Source organism: Phyllostomus discolor, chromosome 5 (assembly GCF_004126475.2).
Source record: "Phyllostomus discolor isolate MPI-MPIP mPhyDis1 chromosome 5, mPhyDis1.pri.v3, whole genome shotgun sequence".
Classification (NCBI taxonomy): domain Eukaryota; kingdom Metazoa; phylum Chordata; class Mammalia; order Chiroptera; family Phyllostomidae; genus Phyllostomus; species Phyllostomus discolor.
This window is the reverse complement of record NC_040907.2, coordinates 41,882,838-41,902,377: the sequence shown is the minus strand read 5'-3', so window position 1 is coordinate 41,902,377 and position 19,540 is coordinate 41,882,838. Positions and strand designations below refer to the sequence as shown.

The window sequence follows — 19,540 nt, the reverse complement described above, 5'->3', positions numbered from 1 at the left end:
AAAATTTGGTAGATTTCCCTCCTGTACTTAGCTCAAAATTGAGTTTCTAAACAGTTTGATGCAGTTTTATTATGTAGGATTTAATGATCTTGAAATGATTTACTGTTTATTTAAAAAATGATATATATTTTGTATAGATACCGTTTAAAAGATTGACCTTATATATATGATTGCAAAAATAATCAGAAATGTTGATTATAACTCATGGATAAGAACAGTACTTTACAAACATTTCTTTTTTAGTGTATGGAATTTTAGGCAACACATTATGGAACTACAGAATTGTGCTTATTTAAGAATGGGCTCTTGGGCAGGGAGGTTAGGGGGTGGAGGAATTGAGCAAAAGGGAACAAGGACTCAGACAACAGTGTGGTGATTGCTTGGGGTAGGGGATATATAAGGGGACCAAATGGTAATAGAAAAAATACAATTAAAAAAATGATCTCTTACACTTGAAACTAATACAAAATAATGTTGAATTTAAACTGTAATTGAAAAATAAAATTTGAAGTTCTTTTAAAAAATATAAAATAATAAAGGAATAATCTTTAAAAAATGGGCGCACTCTGAGCCAAGTTAACTCTTAAAGCATTAGTTTATTTATTTTTCTATTCTATTTTCAATAAGGCTTTATTTGCTCTTGATAGTCCCTTATAATAATTAATATTTTTTTCCAGCTAAATAGTATTTTATATTCATTTTATCCTCTCTCCATAATTAATCCTGTTTTATTTGCTTCATGGAAGATTGATGAAAGGTAAAGTTAAGCATTATCTCTTCATAAAGCTTTCTTATGTTTGATAACAGTGAAGTCCCGTCTAGCGGCCTTCTTTACTTCCATATGAACCCAATTATTTTATTTATTTTATTTATTTTTTAAAATTTTTTAAGATTTTATTTATTTTCAGAGAGGGAAGTGAGGGAGAAAGAGAGAGAGAGAGAAACATCAATATGTGGTTGCTGGGGTCCATGGCCTGCAACCCAGGCATGTGCCCTGACTGGGAATCGAACCTGTGATGCTTTGGTTCAAAGCCTATGCTCAATCCACTGAGCTACACCAGCAAGGGCAATTTTACTTTATTTTTATTTTTATCAAAATCACACTCTGTTACTGTGTTTTTTATGATTTGGCATTGGCATGCAGAAAATATACAGATAGATTAGTTCCTGATTTAAGTAATGACTATCAAAGAAAACCAGAGCGAGACAATAATTACAGCAGTGAAAACAGCTCTTACTCAGGAGTATTGTAGTAGAAGAAAAGAGACCTCAATATAGAACTGGAGTCAATTCTGAATACAGCATGGGTAAGCAGGAATTTGTAGCCAAGGCGCCGGGTGGGGTCGTGGGGTCGGTGGATGGAAAATTAGAGGAAGTGTCAGGAGTGAGGTGGGATTCTGCCTAAACAGACCTAATAAGAGTGTTGCTGAAGGCAGGTGAGGGGGATCAGGTATCACCTGGGAGCTGGGAAGGATGAGGATCCAAGGGTGATCAGGTAGGAGGATAGGGGATTCTGGCTAAACTGACTTAGCAAGGTTCTTGCTAACATTGGACAATGCAGAGTCTGAAAGTCAAGACCTAGTTGCAAAAGAGTTCAGGAGACATTGAGGAGAGTTTGCTGGGGGAAGAATCTTTGTCACAAATCAGTTCAGGTTCTTGGGCAAGTAGCTCTTCTTTTTCCCCCTTTTAATTGAATTTATTGGGGGTAACACTGGTTAACTAAATCATACAGGTTTCAGGTACACAATTTTACAACACATCATTTATACACTATATTGTATGTTCACTACCCCAGGTGAGTCAAGTCTTCGTCCATCGCCATTTATTCCCCCATACTCTCTTCTGTCTTCCTCCATCCCCCACCCCCTGGCAATTACCACACTTCTCTGTGTTCATGAGGTTTTTTTCCTTTTTTTCTCAGTCCTTGGATTCCCCCAATCTCTCCTCCCTCTTGACAGCTGTCAATCTGCTCTCTTCCCAAAACACTAATTCGAAAGAATAAATGCACCCTATGTCCACTGCAGCATTATTTACAGTCTCCAAGAGTTGGAAGCATCCCAGATGCCCATCAGTAGATGAATGGATAAAAAAGCTGTGGTACATTTACTCAGTGGAACGCTACTTGGCCATAAAACGGAAGGAAATCTTACCCTTTGTGACAGCATGGATAGATCTGGAGAGTATTATGCTAAATGAAATAAGCCAGTCAGAGAAATACAAATACCATATGATTTCACTCACATGTGGACTCTAATGAACAAAATAGTGACGGACTTGTAGAGAGCAGACTGACAGCTGGGGGGTAGGGGCTGGATGGGAGGGGTTGGGGTGATTGAGCAAAAAAGAAAAATCCAGATTTTTTATCATTCTTTTATTTTAATTTTTTTATTGTTGTTACTATTGTCAGTCACCTAAAATATTCTTTTGAAGTCTGTTTTATAAATTTAAAGAGTAATAAGTCATAGGAAGTTTTAAATAGGAAATAAGTTCATAGGTTGTTTTAATCTTTGGAGGCATTTTAGTTGTGACAACAAAGTTAAGAAAAAGAAGTTATTTTTATTTTATAAAATAAATTTTGCCAAGACAATGATGTATGTGTTTCAAATTTTTTGTTGTGATTTTACAGATGAACTCACAAGGGAAGATTTTTGTCCCAGTCTTGAAAACATTGCCTATTGTCAAAATGTCTCTGGACACAAAAGAGTATTGTTGCTTGGTAGATTAGAACTCCCCAAATGATATCTGTGAAAACTCTTGTTTTCTTATTTTCTTTGCTTATGCTCTCCTTATTACTTCTCCTTTGTCATGTTGTACAGGGCATGGAGTTTCTGCTATGGAACAATATTTATTTCTAAAGTCAATGCTGAGGTGGTTTCCCTTGTACCTTGCTGAAGCACTGGCAGATTATGCTGGAAGTCTGATGAACAGTGGGGAGAATGGAGGTTTAGGGGATAGATTTATTGTATCATAACTTCTCAGAAGTTTATTTGGGCAATTCGTTGCCCCTGGAATTACATTGCCTCCATTGCTCCCTTTTCCTCTTTGTTTCTTATTTCTTTATTTCTTTATTTATATTCTCACCTGAGGACATTTATTGATTTTAGAGAGAGGGACAGGGAAGGAGGGAGAGAAACACAAATGTGCAAGAGAAACATCAATTGCTTGCCTCTTGCACACTCCCTGACTGGGGACCGAACCTACAAACTAGGTATGTGCGCTGACTGGGAATGGAACCTGCAACCTTTCGTCTTGCAGGACCACCCTCCAACCAACTGAGCCAACTAGCCAGGGTGTTTGGTTTTCCTCTTATTACTCTATGACCTTGGACAAATTGCTTAACTTCTGTGTCCCCGTTTTCCCTTTGGTAATAGGGTTATGAAGATTAAATGAAATTACATATGTGTAATGACTAGAAGGGTACTTTGCATGTGGCATACAGTCAGTAAATGTTAACCAGTGGTAGCTGTAGTAAAACAGTTCCTCATTCAGTGTTTACCTTTGAGGTACCTGAAGAAAATTAGAATGAACGTTAGACTTTTTAACTATAGCTCTATATAGTTCATTTTTCATCATTTCCCTAAGAATTTTATAGATTTTTGTTGAAGCCATCTATACAGACATATAAATTCAAGTATTTGAAGACATAAAATTCTAGCATAAGTATTTAGTTTTGGTGATATGTGTTGATACTGTTATCAGAACTTTAAATTTTTCTTTTTGCTCTAGGGGCATAAGGAAATGGTGGCGTGCACTTCCTCCTAACAAGAAGGAGCTGTTTAAAGAAAGTGTCAGGAAGAATAAATGGAAGTTATTCCTGGGTTTGAGTAGTTTTGGATTGCTCTTCGTAGTGTTTTACTTTACTCACCTGGAAGTGAGTCCAATCACAGGAAGGACCAAGCTACTACTATTGGGGAAAGAACATTTCAGTCTTTTGTCAGAACTGGAATGTCAAGCAGTAAGTAGTAAGAATTGTCTTTAATTAGGGTGTTTAATTTAATATTTAAAGCAAGAAAGGTTTTTTTTGCTAAGATTTTTTTTTTATTTGTTTCTCCTTTATTCCCCTCTGCCCTGCACCCATCTTCCCACCAGCATTCTCCCCCTACTTAGTTCATGTCTGTGGGTCATACATATAAGTTGTTTGGCTTCTCCATTTCCTATACTATTCTTAACCTTCCCCTGACTATTTTGTACCTACCATTTATGCTTCTTATTCCCTGTATTTTTTAACTTGACCTTATCTGGGAAGCATTTATCTGCCCTACCATTCTAAATGATAGCTTTGCTGGCTAGAGTAATTTTGGATGTAGGTCCTTGCCTTTGATGACTTTGAATACTTCTTCCCAGCCCCTTCTTTCCTGAAAGGTTTCTTTTGAGAAATCAGCTGATAGTCCTATGGGAACTCCTTTGTAGGTAACTGTCTCTTTTTGTCTTGCTGCTTTTAAGATTCTCTCCTTATCTTTAATCTTGGGTAACTTAATTATGATGTGCCTTGGTGGGTACTTCCTTGGGTCCAACTTCTTTGGGACTCTGAGCTTCCTGGACTTCCTGGAAGTCTATTTCCTTTGCCATATTAGGGAAGCTCTCCTTCATTATGTTTTCAAATAAATTTTCAATTTTTTGCTCTTCCTCTTCTCCTTCTGGCACCTCCATGATTTGGATGTTGGAATGTTTAAAGTTGTCCTGGAGGTTCCTAAATGTCTCCTTATTTTTTTGAATTCTTGTTTCTTCTGTTATGGTTGAATGTTTATTTCTTCTTTCTGTGCCACACCATTGGTTTGAGTCCTGGTTTCCTTCCCTTCACTGCTGGTTCCCTGTATATTTTTCTTTGTTTCACTTTTCATAGCCTTTACTTTTTCTTCTATTTTGCAACCATACTCAATCATTTCTGTGAGCATCCTAATTACCAGTGTCTTGAACTATGTGTCTGATAGATTGGCTATTTCTTCATCACTTAGTTGTATTATTTCTGAAGTTTTGATCTATTCTTTCATTTGGGCCATATTTTTCTGTCTTCGTGCACCAAGAAAGTTTCTTAAATATGAAAGATGTACTACTTTTTTATTTTAGTCTTTGACAGGAAATTAGCATTTCCTCCCCCCAAAGGCTCTGACCTTTCATACTTAGTATTCCTACTGACTATATTTCCCTCGTTCACCCAGCTAACTCCTTTTTATCATATGTGAACTTAAATGCCACTTTTTCAGGAAATCCCTTGATTATCCAAACTGGGTTTGTCAGGGTAGCTACATTGGGCTCAGAGTGGGTATCCTTCATAACAACTGAATTATGAATCAGCTCCTTTGCAATTGTTCCCAGTGCTTGGCTATATATTGGGCTTACCTCTCCCACTTTATTTTTTCTTTATGTACTGTACTTTTCCTTTAAAGCACTCATCACATGGGTAACATTTATTTGCCAATCTGTCTCCCTTGTTAGATTAAGTTCCATGGGGGCAGGAGACCCTGTCTGTTTTGTTTATGATTTTATATTGAGTACAGTGCACAAACTAGTGCTTAGTATGTATTCAGGTCTATAGTCTAAAGTTTTGGACTTTGAAAGTAAAGTGGAATAAGAGTGTTTTTTTTTGTAACATCAATTTTGGCAATTTATTATATTTCTTGAATGCAAAATAAAGTTGGAATTTAGAAATCTTAACTCCTTAGACAATATAACTCAGGTAGTTAAATCATTTGGTACCACTAGTAAGCTCCTTGAGGACAGATCATCATTTTTTTAAATTATATTTTATTGATTATGCTATTACAGTTGTCCTGATTTTTCCCCCTTTGCCTCCTGTCCCCTGTACTCCCCGCTCCCTTAGGCAATCTCTCTACCATTGTTCACATCCATGTATCATGTGTATGAGTACTTTAGCTACAACCTTTCTGATACTGTACTTTATATCCCAATGACTATTCTGTAACTACCTATTGGTGCTTCTTAAGCCTTTTACCTCACCCTTTCTCCCATAAACTCCCTCCCATCTATTTATCTTTAACCATTGGCATTTTAATTGTGATGTCTTGGAGTGGGCCTCTCTGTATTCATCATGCTTGGTATGCTTCCTGGACTTACATGTCTGTTTCCATCTCAAATTGGGGAAGTTTTCTTTCATTATTTTTTCAAGTAGATTTCCAATTTTTTGCTTTTTCTCTTCTTCTGGCACCCCTATGAAATTAATGTTAGACTGCTTGAAGTTGTCCCACAGGCTGTTTATCCTCATTTTTTTGGATTCTCTTTTCTCCTTCTTGTTCTGATTGGTTGTTTTTTGTTTCATTATGTTCCAAATCATTGATCTGATTCTCAGCTTCATCTACTCTACTGTTGTTTCCCTCTAAATTTTTCTTTATTTCAACTAGTATCCTTAGTTTCTGATTGGATCTTTTTTATGCTGTTGATATCTTTACAGAGTTCCTTGAGCATCCTTGTAACCAGTGTTTCGAACTCTGCATCTGATAGATTGCTTATCTCCATTTCATTTAGCTCTTTTTCTGGAGTTTTGATCTGTTCTTTCATTTGGGTCTTGTTTCTTTGTCTCCTCATTTTGCAGCCTCCCTGTGTTTGTTTCTAAGTATTAGGTAGAACTTCTCTGACTCTGTGTCTTGGTAGTGTGGTCTAATGTAGTAAGTGTCCTGTAGGGTCCAGATGCACAGCCTCCCCTAACACCCTAGGTGGGTACTCGAGGTGCGCACTTAAGTGAGCTGAATACACCCTCCTCTTGTAGTTGAGCCTTGGTTACTGTTGGCAGGTCAATGGGAAGGATTTACCGAAGCCAGTCAGCTGCAAGGATTGGCTATAACCACTGACCACCAACCTCTACCCTCCATGGAGGGTCAGCTGTGCAGGGACAGCATGGTCTGTAGCTGTCCACTGGATGGCCTGGCCCTGGGGTTTCCTAGGTGGTACAGGCCAAGGTCAGCCTTCGCCCTGTGTTTTGCTCATGGTCATCCTGCATGAGCTTTAAAGTAATCTGAGATGGCTGCTACTTGTACTGGGCTTGGAGATTCCCAGGCAAAGCCAAGCTGTGAATCTAGGCTGGAGTTCCAGGCCTGAGGCTCATGGAGGCCAGCTGCTGTTTGTTTGAGAGGATTTTGGAAGTTTTAAAGCCTAAGCCAAGACCAGCCATTCATATGGAAAAGCAGCTTGGGTGGGCCTATAAGTTGGGTGGGGTAGAGTCTCTGGGGATATCCAGGGTGGAGAAAACGGGGTTAGGCAAGTTGATGGAATTTTAGATATAGTACCAGTCTGCCAGCTATGTGGGGGAGGGCTCAGAAAAGGCACAATGGCCTCTGCTCACCTTGATGCCAGACACTTCAGCTTCCCCCTGCATACCACGGGTGCCCCTCAAGCTGCCACCCTAGGGCTGGAACCCAGAGGGAGTGAGTCTGAATAGGTGAGTCCATGTATGGGTTCTTTAAGAGGAACTCCTTGGGGCTTCAGTTTCTTCCAGCAGCTCAATCCCTGCTGGTTTTTTCAGTCAGAAGTTGTGGGGACTTATCTTCCTGGCACTGGAACCCTCGGCTGAGGGGCCTGGTGTGGGGCTGGAACTCCTTACTCCCAAAATATCCCTTCTGAATTCTTATCCAGTACACATGGATATGGGACCAGCTCATTCTGCATCTGCACCCCTTCTACCTGTCTGGATGGGTGTAGTTTTTTTAATCCGTAGTTGTCAGACTTCATTCAACTCGATTTCCATTGGTTCTGAGTGATGGTTGTTCTATATCTTAGCTGTGATTTTGTTGTGGTTGTGAGAAGAGGTGAGCCATGTCTGCCTATGCTGCCATGTTGACCGGAAGTCCCAGATCATTTTTCTATCTTCAGTTCATTCCACATACATAGTATGTGATCAATCAATGTCTTTTGAAGTCTCATAGCCTCACTTGATAGCTTTGTCAAGGTAGGATCTTTGTACCTTGTTCTAATTGAGTTTCCAAGTTTGTCAATGGAAAGTTACTGTGAAAAAAAGAAATAACAGTGGTTTTTTTTTCACTAGAACATCTATTAGAACATCCTTTCTAGTAGAACTTATACAGAGATTTATGATGTTTCTTAAAATACTGTCTGGTCAGAGGCAAATTTGAGGAAAGTGTTCTGGAAAGATTGAGATGAGTGAACTTCTACAACTCACATCACTAAGAAGCTTTAAAAACTTATATATGTACATACATATATTCTCTTTTATTTCTTATTTTTAAACTACAAATGTAATATCTGCTTGATATGAAAATTCGAACGTGTTCTTAACAGTGCTACTATAAAGTATTGTAATTATACTAGTAGTTTCCCCTTATTTGTGCTTTCACTTTCTATGGTTTGTTACCCGTGATCAACTGTGGTCCAAAAATATTAAATGGAAAATTCCGTAGATAAACACTTCATAAGTTTTAAATTACCATATTTTGCTTTGTGTACTTGTGCTCCTGTGTGTAATGCATGCCAACATTTTTGGCTAACACTTTTGGGAAAAAAACCTTTTGTTTTAATTTTTAATTCAATTATTTATTTATTTATATATTTATTTATTTATTTATATTTAGATACTTGGTTTTTGTATTATAAAGGGATTTTAGCATTTGTTTTTGAACATACCATGGTATAAGAACTTTTATGTAACAAATAATTACAAAACACAAGAACAGATACAAGGTATTTCAGTTACTACCCATGTATAATGCTTATCCTTATTTTTCCCTCAAAAATTTGGGCAAAAAAGTGCACATTATACACTGCAAAATATGGTACATGCCATTGTGAGTACCTCACTTCATGTCATTATGTAGGCATTGTATCATCTCACGTCATTATAAGAAGAAGGATATTAGGAAGAAGTACAATATGCTGTTTTGAGAAAGACCACATTCATATAACTTTTATTGCTATTATAGTATTTGTTATACTTGTTTTATTTTTAGTTATTCTTAATCTCTTATTGTGCCTAATTTATGAAGTCAACTTTATTATAGGTACATATTTGTAAGAAAAAAACATAGTATGTATAGGGTTCAGTACTGTCTGCTGTTTCAGGCACCCACTTAGGGTGTTGGTACATATAGCTAACAGATAAGGGTGGGCTATTGTACGTGTAATCTTGCTTGCCTTATTTATATCAGGAGGGTTAATGTAATAATGGATTTTTTTCAGACAGGTTACACTGGCGACTTAATGCTTTTTAAAAATGCTAATTGGTATAAAGACTTACAAATTCATAGTCTACAAAATCCCCCATTTTTAATCATTTCAAGGAAGAAGCTTACAAATTCGTTGGTTCATGTGCCAAAGAAGAAATTATATATTGAATGGAAATTGAAGTAGTATTTTCAGAACATCCTTGTTTTCAGTACACTTGAAAGGGTCTTCCATGAATATTGTTTTAGAAAAGTTTTCTGTATGTGGTGGCTAGTCCTCATCAGCATAATATAGAGAAAATGATATGCCTCATGGTTCTGAAATTTCAGTAATTTCCTTTCACTCTTTGTGAATAAAACATGTAAAATTAATGAAATGTGTATTATTTTCTTGTAGAAGTTTAACTTTCTTATTAAAGTATAGGGTGTTTTTCTATTCAGTGGATTTTGAAAGTAATTTTCTTTTGTGTTTTACTTTCCTATATGAAATATTTATGCTCTCTAGGCAACATTTTGTTTTTCTAAAATGCTTAAGAAAATAGAAATAATATATAAACATTTTATTTATATGTTAATGGAAAAGATGAATAAAATTTTTATTTGAACTAGTTTATATGAAAAAATCTTATTATAATTTACTTAATTTGTGAGAAACCACATTGCCTTTGCATGAATAATGCAAATTTGAGAAATTTGAGTGTTTAATATATGCAAATATTTACATAACTAGAAACTAAAATGTTCAACCATATAACTCTCATGAAGCAATATAAACATTTGGTAGAACTGAAGCTATTTTAAAATGAAGACTAGCCCTGGCCAGCGTGGCTCAGTTGGTTGGAACATTGCCCCATAAACCAGAAAGTTGCAGGTTCAATTCCTGGTTAGGGTATGTGTCTAGGTTGTGGGTTCAGTCCCTGGTTGGGGACATGTAGGAGAGGCAACCAATCAATGTTTCTCATATCAATGCTTCTTTCCCTCTCCCCCTGTCTCTAAAATCAATAAGTATTTTCTGAGGTGAGGATAAAAATAAATGAATAAGTAAATAAAATAAAGACTGATTTTCTTTTTAATCTTTCAGTGGATGGAAGAATACAAAAATGATATGCTAACTGAGAATGATGCCCAGTACCTGACCATTAAAGAAGTGTTTTATCATTTAATTGAATGCAATAAAGATATTCCAGGGATCTCTGAGGTCAATTGGATTATTCATGTGGTTGATTCCCCCGATGTAAATGCCTTTGTGCTTCCAGTAAGTAAATGTTCTCAAACCTAATTTTTAATTGTTAAATTTCACATTCTTGTTTCTTATCATGTTCTAGCTGTTTACATTATTTTCTTTATGGTGCAGAATGGACATGTGTTTGTCTTCACGGGGCTTATTAGTGTGTCGGATATTCATCAGCTTTCCTTCATTTTGGGCCACGAAATAGCACATGCAATACTTGAGCACGCTGTAAGTACCTAAAGTGAACATTTAGTTGTCAAAATGTTGCAGTTAGCAAGTTGAATTTTTAAAGAGTTGAGTCTTTTCAGCGTTCTTTTTTGGGGTGGAATTTTAGTTTTTAGTAATTGTCTTCTGTTACCTGACAAAAATATGATCGGCTAATTTTGGGAGTTTTTATGGTCTTTAGTATTTGATAATGAATAACTAGTGTTTCTCTTAAATACCATTTTTATCACCTGTCTCTTTTGCTAGGAAGTGATTATTCTCAACCTCTAATTATTTCAAATTAGATTTAAAATTTTTGTAATTATTAATGTCCTTGTAATCTAGTCAGAAAATTAATTGTAGGAAACTGATATTACTGTTTAAATGGGTAAATCAGTTTTCTTGGTTTTTCATTCTCTGAGGATAGCTTGGAGCATCTTTGAAAATGTCTAGAATGATATGCCATATATAATTAATGCAGAGTAATAAGAATGATACCTTGCCATTGTACAGTTTATTGAGCTTTTTAGTATGTACCCCCCATTCATAATTTTAATAGTGTCCTCATGAGGTATGTATTTAATATCCCTATATTGTGTATGAGGAAACCAATGTTTAAAAAGGCTCTAAGTAACATGACTAATGTGACTAAGTGGTGCAATCGGGGCTTTAACCCATCTCTACTTTTTGCAAGTCCAGCATTGCTTCCTTTTACCACAGTTACCTGTTGGTTGGAACACTTTCTTAAAGACTATAGAATTCAGGTTGTTTTATACTTCTGTGAGAGCACATCTGTTTGTCGTGGTATGAGTCCATAAATGTAATATATTTATTTACACATATTTTATTTTTACCCTTTAAAAAATATGCACGGTCCCCTGGCTGGCATGGCTCAGTTGGTTGGAGCATTGTGCTGCAAACCATAGGGTCCTGGGTTTGATTGCTGGTCAGTGTACAAGCCTAGGTTGCAAGTTCAGTTCCAGGTTTGGTTCCTGGTCAGGCACATATAGGAGGCAACCAGTCGATGTCTCTCTCTCCCCCTCCCTTCCCCTCTCTCTAAAGTCAGTAAACGTATCCTCTGGTGTGGATTAAAAAAAAAAAAGCATGCATGACTCTTTTTTATCCATTCATTTGTTGATGTACAGCACAGAGAATACAGTCAATAATACCATAACTTTTCATGGTGACAGGTGGTTATACGAAGTATAGTGATCACATAGTAAAGTATATAAATGTTGAATCACTGTTGTGCATTTGAAACTAATGTAATATTGTATGCCAACTAAACTTTAATGAAAGATTTAAAATATATGCATGGCTCTTTTGTCCACATAATTAGAGACAGGTATATTTTCTTTAATTGAAAATATGAAGGTAAATAGTGAAAGGATTGTGAAATGTTCGATAGGAAATGCAAGTAGTATTAACTTTAAATGGAAATGAAAATGTTGTTAATTCCTCTAAAAGTCATCTCAAATTCTGTCTACTCCCTAGAGTATTAATAAGATGAGGTGGGCCAAAGTTGTGCTTTTCTGAAGCACAAATAGTAGAAATCTTCTTTATTTCTTCTGAGTTGTAGGAAAAATTTAAAAATACTTTCTTTAAACAAATATATACAAGAATAAATCTGAGCAGTTGAAATAGATTTTATCTTTCAAGAAATGGCTTCAGAACTTCAAAATCAATCAGTTTTGGCTATTTTTAGCATTTAAAGGGTGTTAATATTTAACACATTTGTTTTTCTGGCATCTTGTTTAATGCTGCATTCAGCATATTGTTCTCTCTATCAGTGCAAGGACAATAATGAAATGCAGCATAAAAAGTAAATAGTAGCCTTAAAAATAGAAAATAGTTATTAATATTTCTTTGGCAGAGGTCTTAGAAATCAACACTGTGGTTTCTTTTTTAGCAGTCTCCATTTTGATTTGATGGAGCCTTTTATTTGTTTTCTTTATTCCACAAATACACTGATTTTGCTGTATAATAGCAATTCTTCAGTTAATAACAAGGATTTTTCTCTACTATAATGACTTCATCATTTGGAATTTTACTCTTTTATGCTAAAATAATTCCTTAATTGTTTTTCATGACCCACAGTTCTTATAATGAAGCAAAGAATGCTTTATAAGGGCAGATTGTATTATAAAGAGAAGTATTCCAGGTGGTTATTTCTTGTTGTCAGCTATGTCTCATACACTAAAGTAAGGATTCCTCTATTGTCAACATTAGCATTACACCAACATCTATAATTGACTTTAGTGGTGAACAATGAGCAATCCTGTGCATTAAACTTATATTTAGATATTATGACTAAAAATAACTCCTTTAAGTAAAACCATTTTCAATTATTGCTACAAGTAAATACAGAAATTCATAGAACCCAATTTCCTGGTGAGAAATACTAGACTTATAAAATTGTAAACTTACAATAAATGAATCATATATTAGGTTGTGATGGCCAAAAGATTTTTATTTAAAATAAGCTAATTTATTTCTGAATTGTTCCTTGTTTTAACTGCTTCATATGTTATGTAGTGTTTAGTCTCTGTCCAACAGTATAATAAAGACATTTATTTGATTTCTAAAAAGAATTAACAATTATTAGAAACTAAAACTTCCTGGGTTTGATTCCTTGTCCTTTTACTAATAGCTGTGTGAAATTTGGGCAACTGTTTTAACCTATCTCCATCTTAGTTTCTTTATCTGTAAAATAGAGATAATTGCACCTATTTTACAAGATTACTATTCTCATTAATGTAAGAAACTGGGGATTAATGAACCTGTCTTTGGATCTGAGTGAGGGTAAGTGGTTCAGTAAGTGTTAATTGAATGAATGAGTGAATATGTAAGTATGTAAGCAAATGATGAGATGAACAGATTGAGAAAAGATAAAGCATGCAGAAGAAAAAAAACCTTATAATCTTTTAATCTAATGTTTGTGAAGGTCATTTAAACATAAGTAATTTTTTAATGTGGTTACACATGATAAACTAGAAAACGCATATACTGTCTCATTTTATTAAATGTAATATTCATTATTTTGATTATTCTCAGGCAGAAAAGGCCAGTGTGGTTCATTTATTGGATTTCCTAGGTCTGATTTTTCTCACAATGATTTGGGCCGTTTGTCCTCGAGATAGCTTGGCAATTTTGGGCCAGTGGCTACAGTCTAAATTGCAGGAGGTAAGTCTGAGACAATAACTTGAATTTGTAATGGCCAATGGTGAAGATATTTTAAATAGTACCGTAAAGCAACAAATGCCAGCAGTGTTTTCACATATTATCATGAAACACAGGTACTAATTTAGCAATCTATGTTTTTGCATTTTCAGGGGATATTCTTAATAAAGAGTATTCAAATTTGAAAGGATTGCATCTCTTTAATGATGGAGATAGATGGGTTAGTAGGGCTTAGCAATTCTTGGCTAACACAGTTGTGTTTTCTTTTGGCATAGTCACGGTTCTTACAGCGACAACCCAGTCACAAACCCTTCCTTTCCTTCTGTCACTTTACCTTCAAACTTTCCACTTCTGTTTCTTACATTGACTATGGTGTACTTACTGGATGACTCTCCACTCCTCCAGATATTTGCATTTTGATGGGGAACTCTTAAAACCTGTAAACTTTTATGGGCACAAGTTTGGCTGAGCTACTTTACCACCCTCACCTCCTCACTCCTAGCTAAATTAACATTGCCTAGGCAATATTAAAAGGACAGTCTTACTGGGTATTTGTTGACTTTTGTTCTTTGTGCTTATGTGTAATGATAATCATTTCATAAAACGCATTCTCTCATTTTGTTCAAAACACTGCACTACTGAAAGTAGATTCTGCACTCTTGATAATTGCTTTGTTAACTGTGATTAATTATTTTATTTTATATCTTTTTTCAAATATTTTGTCTTGTCCTGGGAGATTTAGTTATTTAGGAACAATCTGTTATTTGTTTATTTAATGATCTGTGGAGCACCCATCAGGGAGCCATCTGGGTGCTGTTTAAATCTAATGTGTAAAATTCTTAGAGACAAATTGCTTTTGAAATTAGATAACTAAGTCTTTTCTTCATTGTTGCCATATCATTTGGCTTCATTTATTTAAATAAATGTTCTTAAAAGGAAAAAGAAGAAATGATTATTGCTTAGGTTATAGGATCTCATATTTTGAATTTTATTTCTGTTATGGTGTGCTGGGAAGTCAAAGGAGTTAATGTAGTTTTTTCTCTATCAATAGATAGCTTTTCCTGTAATGGAATCCGAAGACTTGGTCATAAGAAAAATAAATTTTAGCTGTTTTTCTTTTGAAATACTTGATAAATCATGCCACTTTGGTATAAATCTTTAACTTAATAACTAAATTGAAAATAAAGTAGGTATTATTTCTCTTTGAACTCTTTTTCCCTAAGTCAAGTGTCCTCCCTAAAATTTGGTGAATTTGAGCAACTGTTTTAACTTGTCTCCATCTTAGTTTCTTTAGCTATAAAATACCAGCGGAAGTAAGGCCTGCTTGAGTGTGGCTGGTAGGGTAATGATATGGGTGTAATAATTTATAGGTTTAATTTGAACATTTCACCTAAAGTGTCATATAGTGTGCTTCAGTGTGATATTGTTATGTTACAGAATTACATGCTTATGATTTTGTAATAAAGAGGGGTGTTATTTGTGCTGGACTCTGTAGTTAAAGTCTTGCTTATTGTGATTCGAGGGTGGAGGGGAGGGCGTAGAGTGAAGTCTTTTAAGGAAAGGGATGTGCAGACATTTATCAGCCAGAGAAAGGAAGAGAAGAAGAAAGAAGTAGGGGCCCTCACTTAACCATTGGGGAACCCTATTTTTGTAATCTTCAAGATCTGGGTATAATGTAGCAGGCCTCATAGAGCACTACCAGGCAGGGCTTTGAGAGCTATTCATAATAAATAATTATAGTAGCTAACATTTATGGAGTGCTTACCCTATGCTGGACACTAGGATAAACAATATATCATGGATTAATCACGTGTAGGTGTTAATGGGACAAGCTCTGATCAGATGGACCTGTGTTTGAATTTAGACTCTTTAGGCATAAACTCTATAGGACCTGGGCAGGTTACTTCACTTATATAGATCTCAGTTTCTTCATTGTGATTTGAGATAATAAACTGACTAACTCAAAGCATTGTTCTGAAATGAATGATAAATTTAAAGCAGGGGTTCTCACTGTAAGCACTATTGCTATTTTGGACTGGATAATTCTTTATGGAGAGTTGGCTTGTGCATTGCAGGATGTATATATAATAGCCTCTAACCATCTAGCTGACTCCAAACAGCATTCTTCCTTCCCACTGTGTTCCATCAGACAATCAAAGCTGTATCCAAATACGCATATTTCCAAATGTCTCCAGGAGACATAGTCACATCCCTTTGAGAACCACAGATTTAAAGCATTTAGCACAGTACCTGGCACAAAGTAAGGACTCAATAAATAGGAGCTATTATTATTGTTTGTTTATTTTATTCTCTCTGCAACATGCGGTGCTATTGGGCTTAGATATTTTAAATATTGGGTTGGCCCAACAGTTCGTTTTTTGTGTACGATGGCTCTAATAGCTCTTAGTTGTCTTTAACTTCATTCAAAACAATTTTGTTCGGTTGTATTGTGACAGCTGTCATATCAGTGTGCATTTAAAAAAAACATCAAAATTGGTGAATATTTGTGTAGCCATTTTAATATTGAAGTTGGGAGAAAATACACATTGATTTTATAAATAAAATAACATGATTTTATTTTCAGTAAATTATGCTTTATTATTTCAAGAAAGGTAAAAACAGCTGTAATGCAAAAAAGATTTGTGCAGTGTATGGAGAAGGTGCTGTGACTGATCAAATGTGTCATAGGTGGTTTGCGAAGTTTCTTGCTGGACGATGATCCATGGTTGGGTAGACCAGTTGAAGTTGGTAGCGATCAAATAGAGACATTAATTGAGAACAATCAACATTATTATGCAGGGGATAGCTGACATACTCAGAATATCCGAATTAATAGTTATTGGTGAAAATGAAAAGCATGACTTCTATTTTAAAAGCACAGGAATTTTTTTGCCAGCCCAATGATTAGCCCAGAGTGAACAGTTAGAATGCATCAGCGTTTGGACTGGAATGAATATAAGTCTCCTTTGAAAGCCAATGTGTTAAATTAGTTATAATCAGCATTATCAGTAGACTGGATGGGACACCTGTAGATGAGTTATGGAGAGTGAAGACACTGTGTAATATAGTTCAGCAACCTAAAACTATTGAGGAGGAAGAAAGTTATATTTAATGGTCATGTGCTGTGGATCAGATTGATCACATTTCTAGCTATTACTGACATGTACCTTTGAAAAATTGCTTCCCCAATTAATAGCTCTTTTCTCAAAAGTGCTGCCTATTGATCTATTGCCTACAAAGTTTTAGTACTTACTGAAAATTAGAATTTAACTGGAAAGCAGTCACATAAATATAAGTAATTAGAAAAATTAAAGTTACCATATCTATTTGCATTTTAAAATTTAGGTTGGGAGTAAATTTCATTTTCCTAACTAATCAATACTTAGAAAAAAAGGAAATTAAGATAGTTTATCAAAGAATGAACATTCTGCTCTATGGTTAATCTTCCAATTAAAATAAATTCTATAGTAGTGTCACTGGCTATTGTGTAGCTATATTTTTTCAGTTTTCTTTTGAAACTGAAGATCAAATGTTCCTTGGCCATAATAAAAGACTGCATCAATAAGCTTTCCTACAGAATCTTCTACATAGTAGGTAGAGATTATAAATGGAAAAATAAAAGTACTGTATATGGTACCAATAGACTCTCCAGAAGTTTGTAGGCATGATTTTATTTATTCTTGCTGTATTTAAAGAATATTAATCTCTGGTGGAGGAAATAAAGGCTGCACTGTATGTCTTATACCATGGTATTCTTTAAATGTCAATATTGGATATTTTAAAAACTTTAGATACTCCATGAAATTAATTTTAGAAACTTTATTTTGTTGTGAAATAACCTTAATGGAGCTTTTTTTTCTGTTTCTTTTTAGTATTTGTTCAGTAGACCATATAGTAGAACATTGGAGGCTGAGGCAGACAAAATTGGACTACAGATTGCTGCAAAGGTAACATGTTCAGTAGCTGAGAATACACAGTGTCCTTCACACAGCAAAAGATACATGTGCATTGTCTTAATGAAGTTTGTCATGGACAGAGAATGAAAGTTGGATTGTATACAATTTTTTATTAATATCATTTTAAATCTGTGCCCTCTGGAAGCTAATGCTCTCCTTATTTTACTCCTCTCCCTTGTTTTATGGATCTAAGGAAGCTTTTTGAGTAAATAGGATGATATGTAACTGTTTCTCCAGACTGGGAGAAAGGTTTATCACATTGTAGATGTGATCCCAGATGAGCAAACTGAGGTTTTACCATTAAAATAAAGGGTAGAGCAGCAGGCTTACTTAGAGCTCTATATCTTTCAGGTTATTTTTGTTACAGCAGATGGCTTGCTTGTTTTTGGTAGCCACAGAGAGCAGCTCTAGGTGTTTGCCCTGAGTTAAGTTAGCTTTGTTCATGTCTACTTGACATGGCACTTTACGCCTGGTTGCTATTTTTAATCACCTGTGAAAATTGAGGGTTATTAGTTGTAGGATTTAACATTGGAAGCAAAATCGGATTTTTAAAAAATGAGTAAAAACAGTGCCACTTCACATATTAAATTGAAATTGTATTTAATTCTTTGTTGAATTTTCAGTAGTTATTAAAAAGTCCTAACTGTTAAAAAGTCACTGTGATATGAACTTCTCATTATGAGTTTTATGGGTTTAATTTCATAAGTCAAGATATTACTCACAGAATCACAAGCAGTTTTTTGAATGTTACATGAGTAGAATAAGTAAATTATTAGATTGCGTAGATGAAGAGGTTCCTAGATAATGGCCCTCAGACTGGCTGTACCATGACTTTCCTCACACCAGTGTCCCACAGCTCATGAAGTTTTCCTTTGGGCGTGTGTTCTGGTTAGGAAATCTTTGCCTAGCTCAGTAAATTCTTTCTGTTTTATTTCCAAGAAGCTTTATTGTGTGTGTGTGTGTGTGTGTAAAATGAGGATTCGGTTAAGGTAATTTTTTTCCCATGTGGATATCTAATGAACTCAGCACTGTTTATTAAAGTTATTTTTTTCTCCACTACACTCAGTGTCTCTATCATAAGTTTTAGAGGCTCTGTGGAATTTTGTTTCTGGTCTCCCTATTTCTATAGTGGCCTTTTATTTACTTTTGAGCCAATGTGATATCATCATTGTAGCCTAGTAATAAGTCTTGATGTCTAAGAATTTCTGTAATAGGTAGCTCAAGAATCTGTAGATGCCATGGTGAACTGGCATAAAGAATTGTCTCCACCTCTGTTATCTTTCAAATCTTGCCTTGTCAAATTTAGCTGCTTTCTCAAGGTAACTTGACAAATTTTGGCTCTCTAGCTCTGTTAAACAGCCAGAAGCTCTCCTTGGTCACCTCTTTCTGCTCAGATTTCTTTTGAGTTCTGCTCATATTCTGAGTCTTTTGCTGTTCACTGCTTAACATTTAATAAACCCAACGATTCCAATTCTGGAGTTTTGTCCAAAGAAACACAAAACACTAACTTGAAAGAATATATGCACCCCTATGGTCTTTGCAGCATTATTTACAATAGCTAAGGTATGGGAGCAACATAAGTGCCCATCAGTAGACGAGTGGATAAAAAAGCTGTGGCACATATGCAATGGAAGATTATTCAGCCATAAAAAAGAGTGAAATTTTACTATTTGCAATAACACAGATGGACCTAGAGGGTATTATGCTCAGCAAAATAAGTCAGTCAGAGAAAGACAAATACCATATGATTTCACTTACATGAGGAATCTAAAGAACAAAATAAACGAACAGACAAATTCGAAACAGACTCACATAGATACAACTGGTGGTTGCCAGAGGGG

General features: G+C 35.3%; 1 protein-coding gene across 5 annotated transcripts in view; it reads left to right on the top strand.

The window, feature by feature from the left end:
• OMA1 (OMA1 zinc metallopeptidase) overlaps positions 1-19,540 on the top strand; it is a 61,073-nt gene that overhangs the window by 2,982 nt on the left and 38,551 nt on the right. For all 5 annotated transcript variants that reach the window (XM_036026168.1, XM_028512188.2, XM_036026170.1 and 2 more), the window contains exons 3-7: positions 3,727-3,955; positions 10,210-10,383; positions 10,483-10,587; positions 13,618-13,746; positions 17,616-17,690. In XM_036026168.1, the coding sequence (XP_035882061.1) occupies positions 3,727-3,955; positions 10,210-10,383; positions 10,483-10,587; positions 13,618-13,746; positions 17,616-17,690 (712 nt within the window). The remainder of the gene's footprint in view (positions 1-3,726; positions 3,956-10,209; positions 10,384-10,482; positions 10,588-13,617; positions 13,747-17,615; positions 17,691-19,540) is intronic.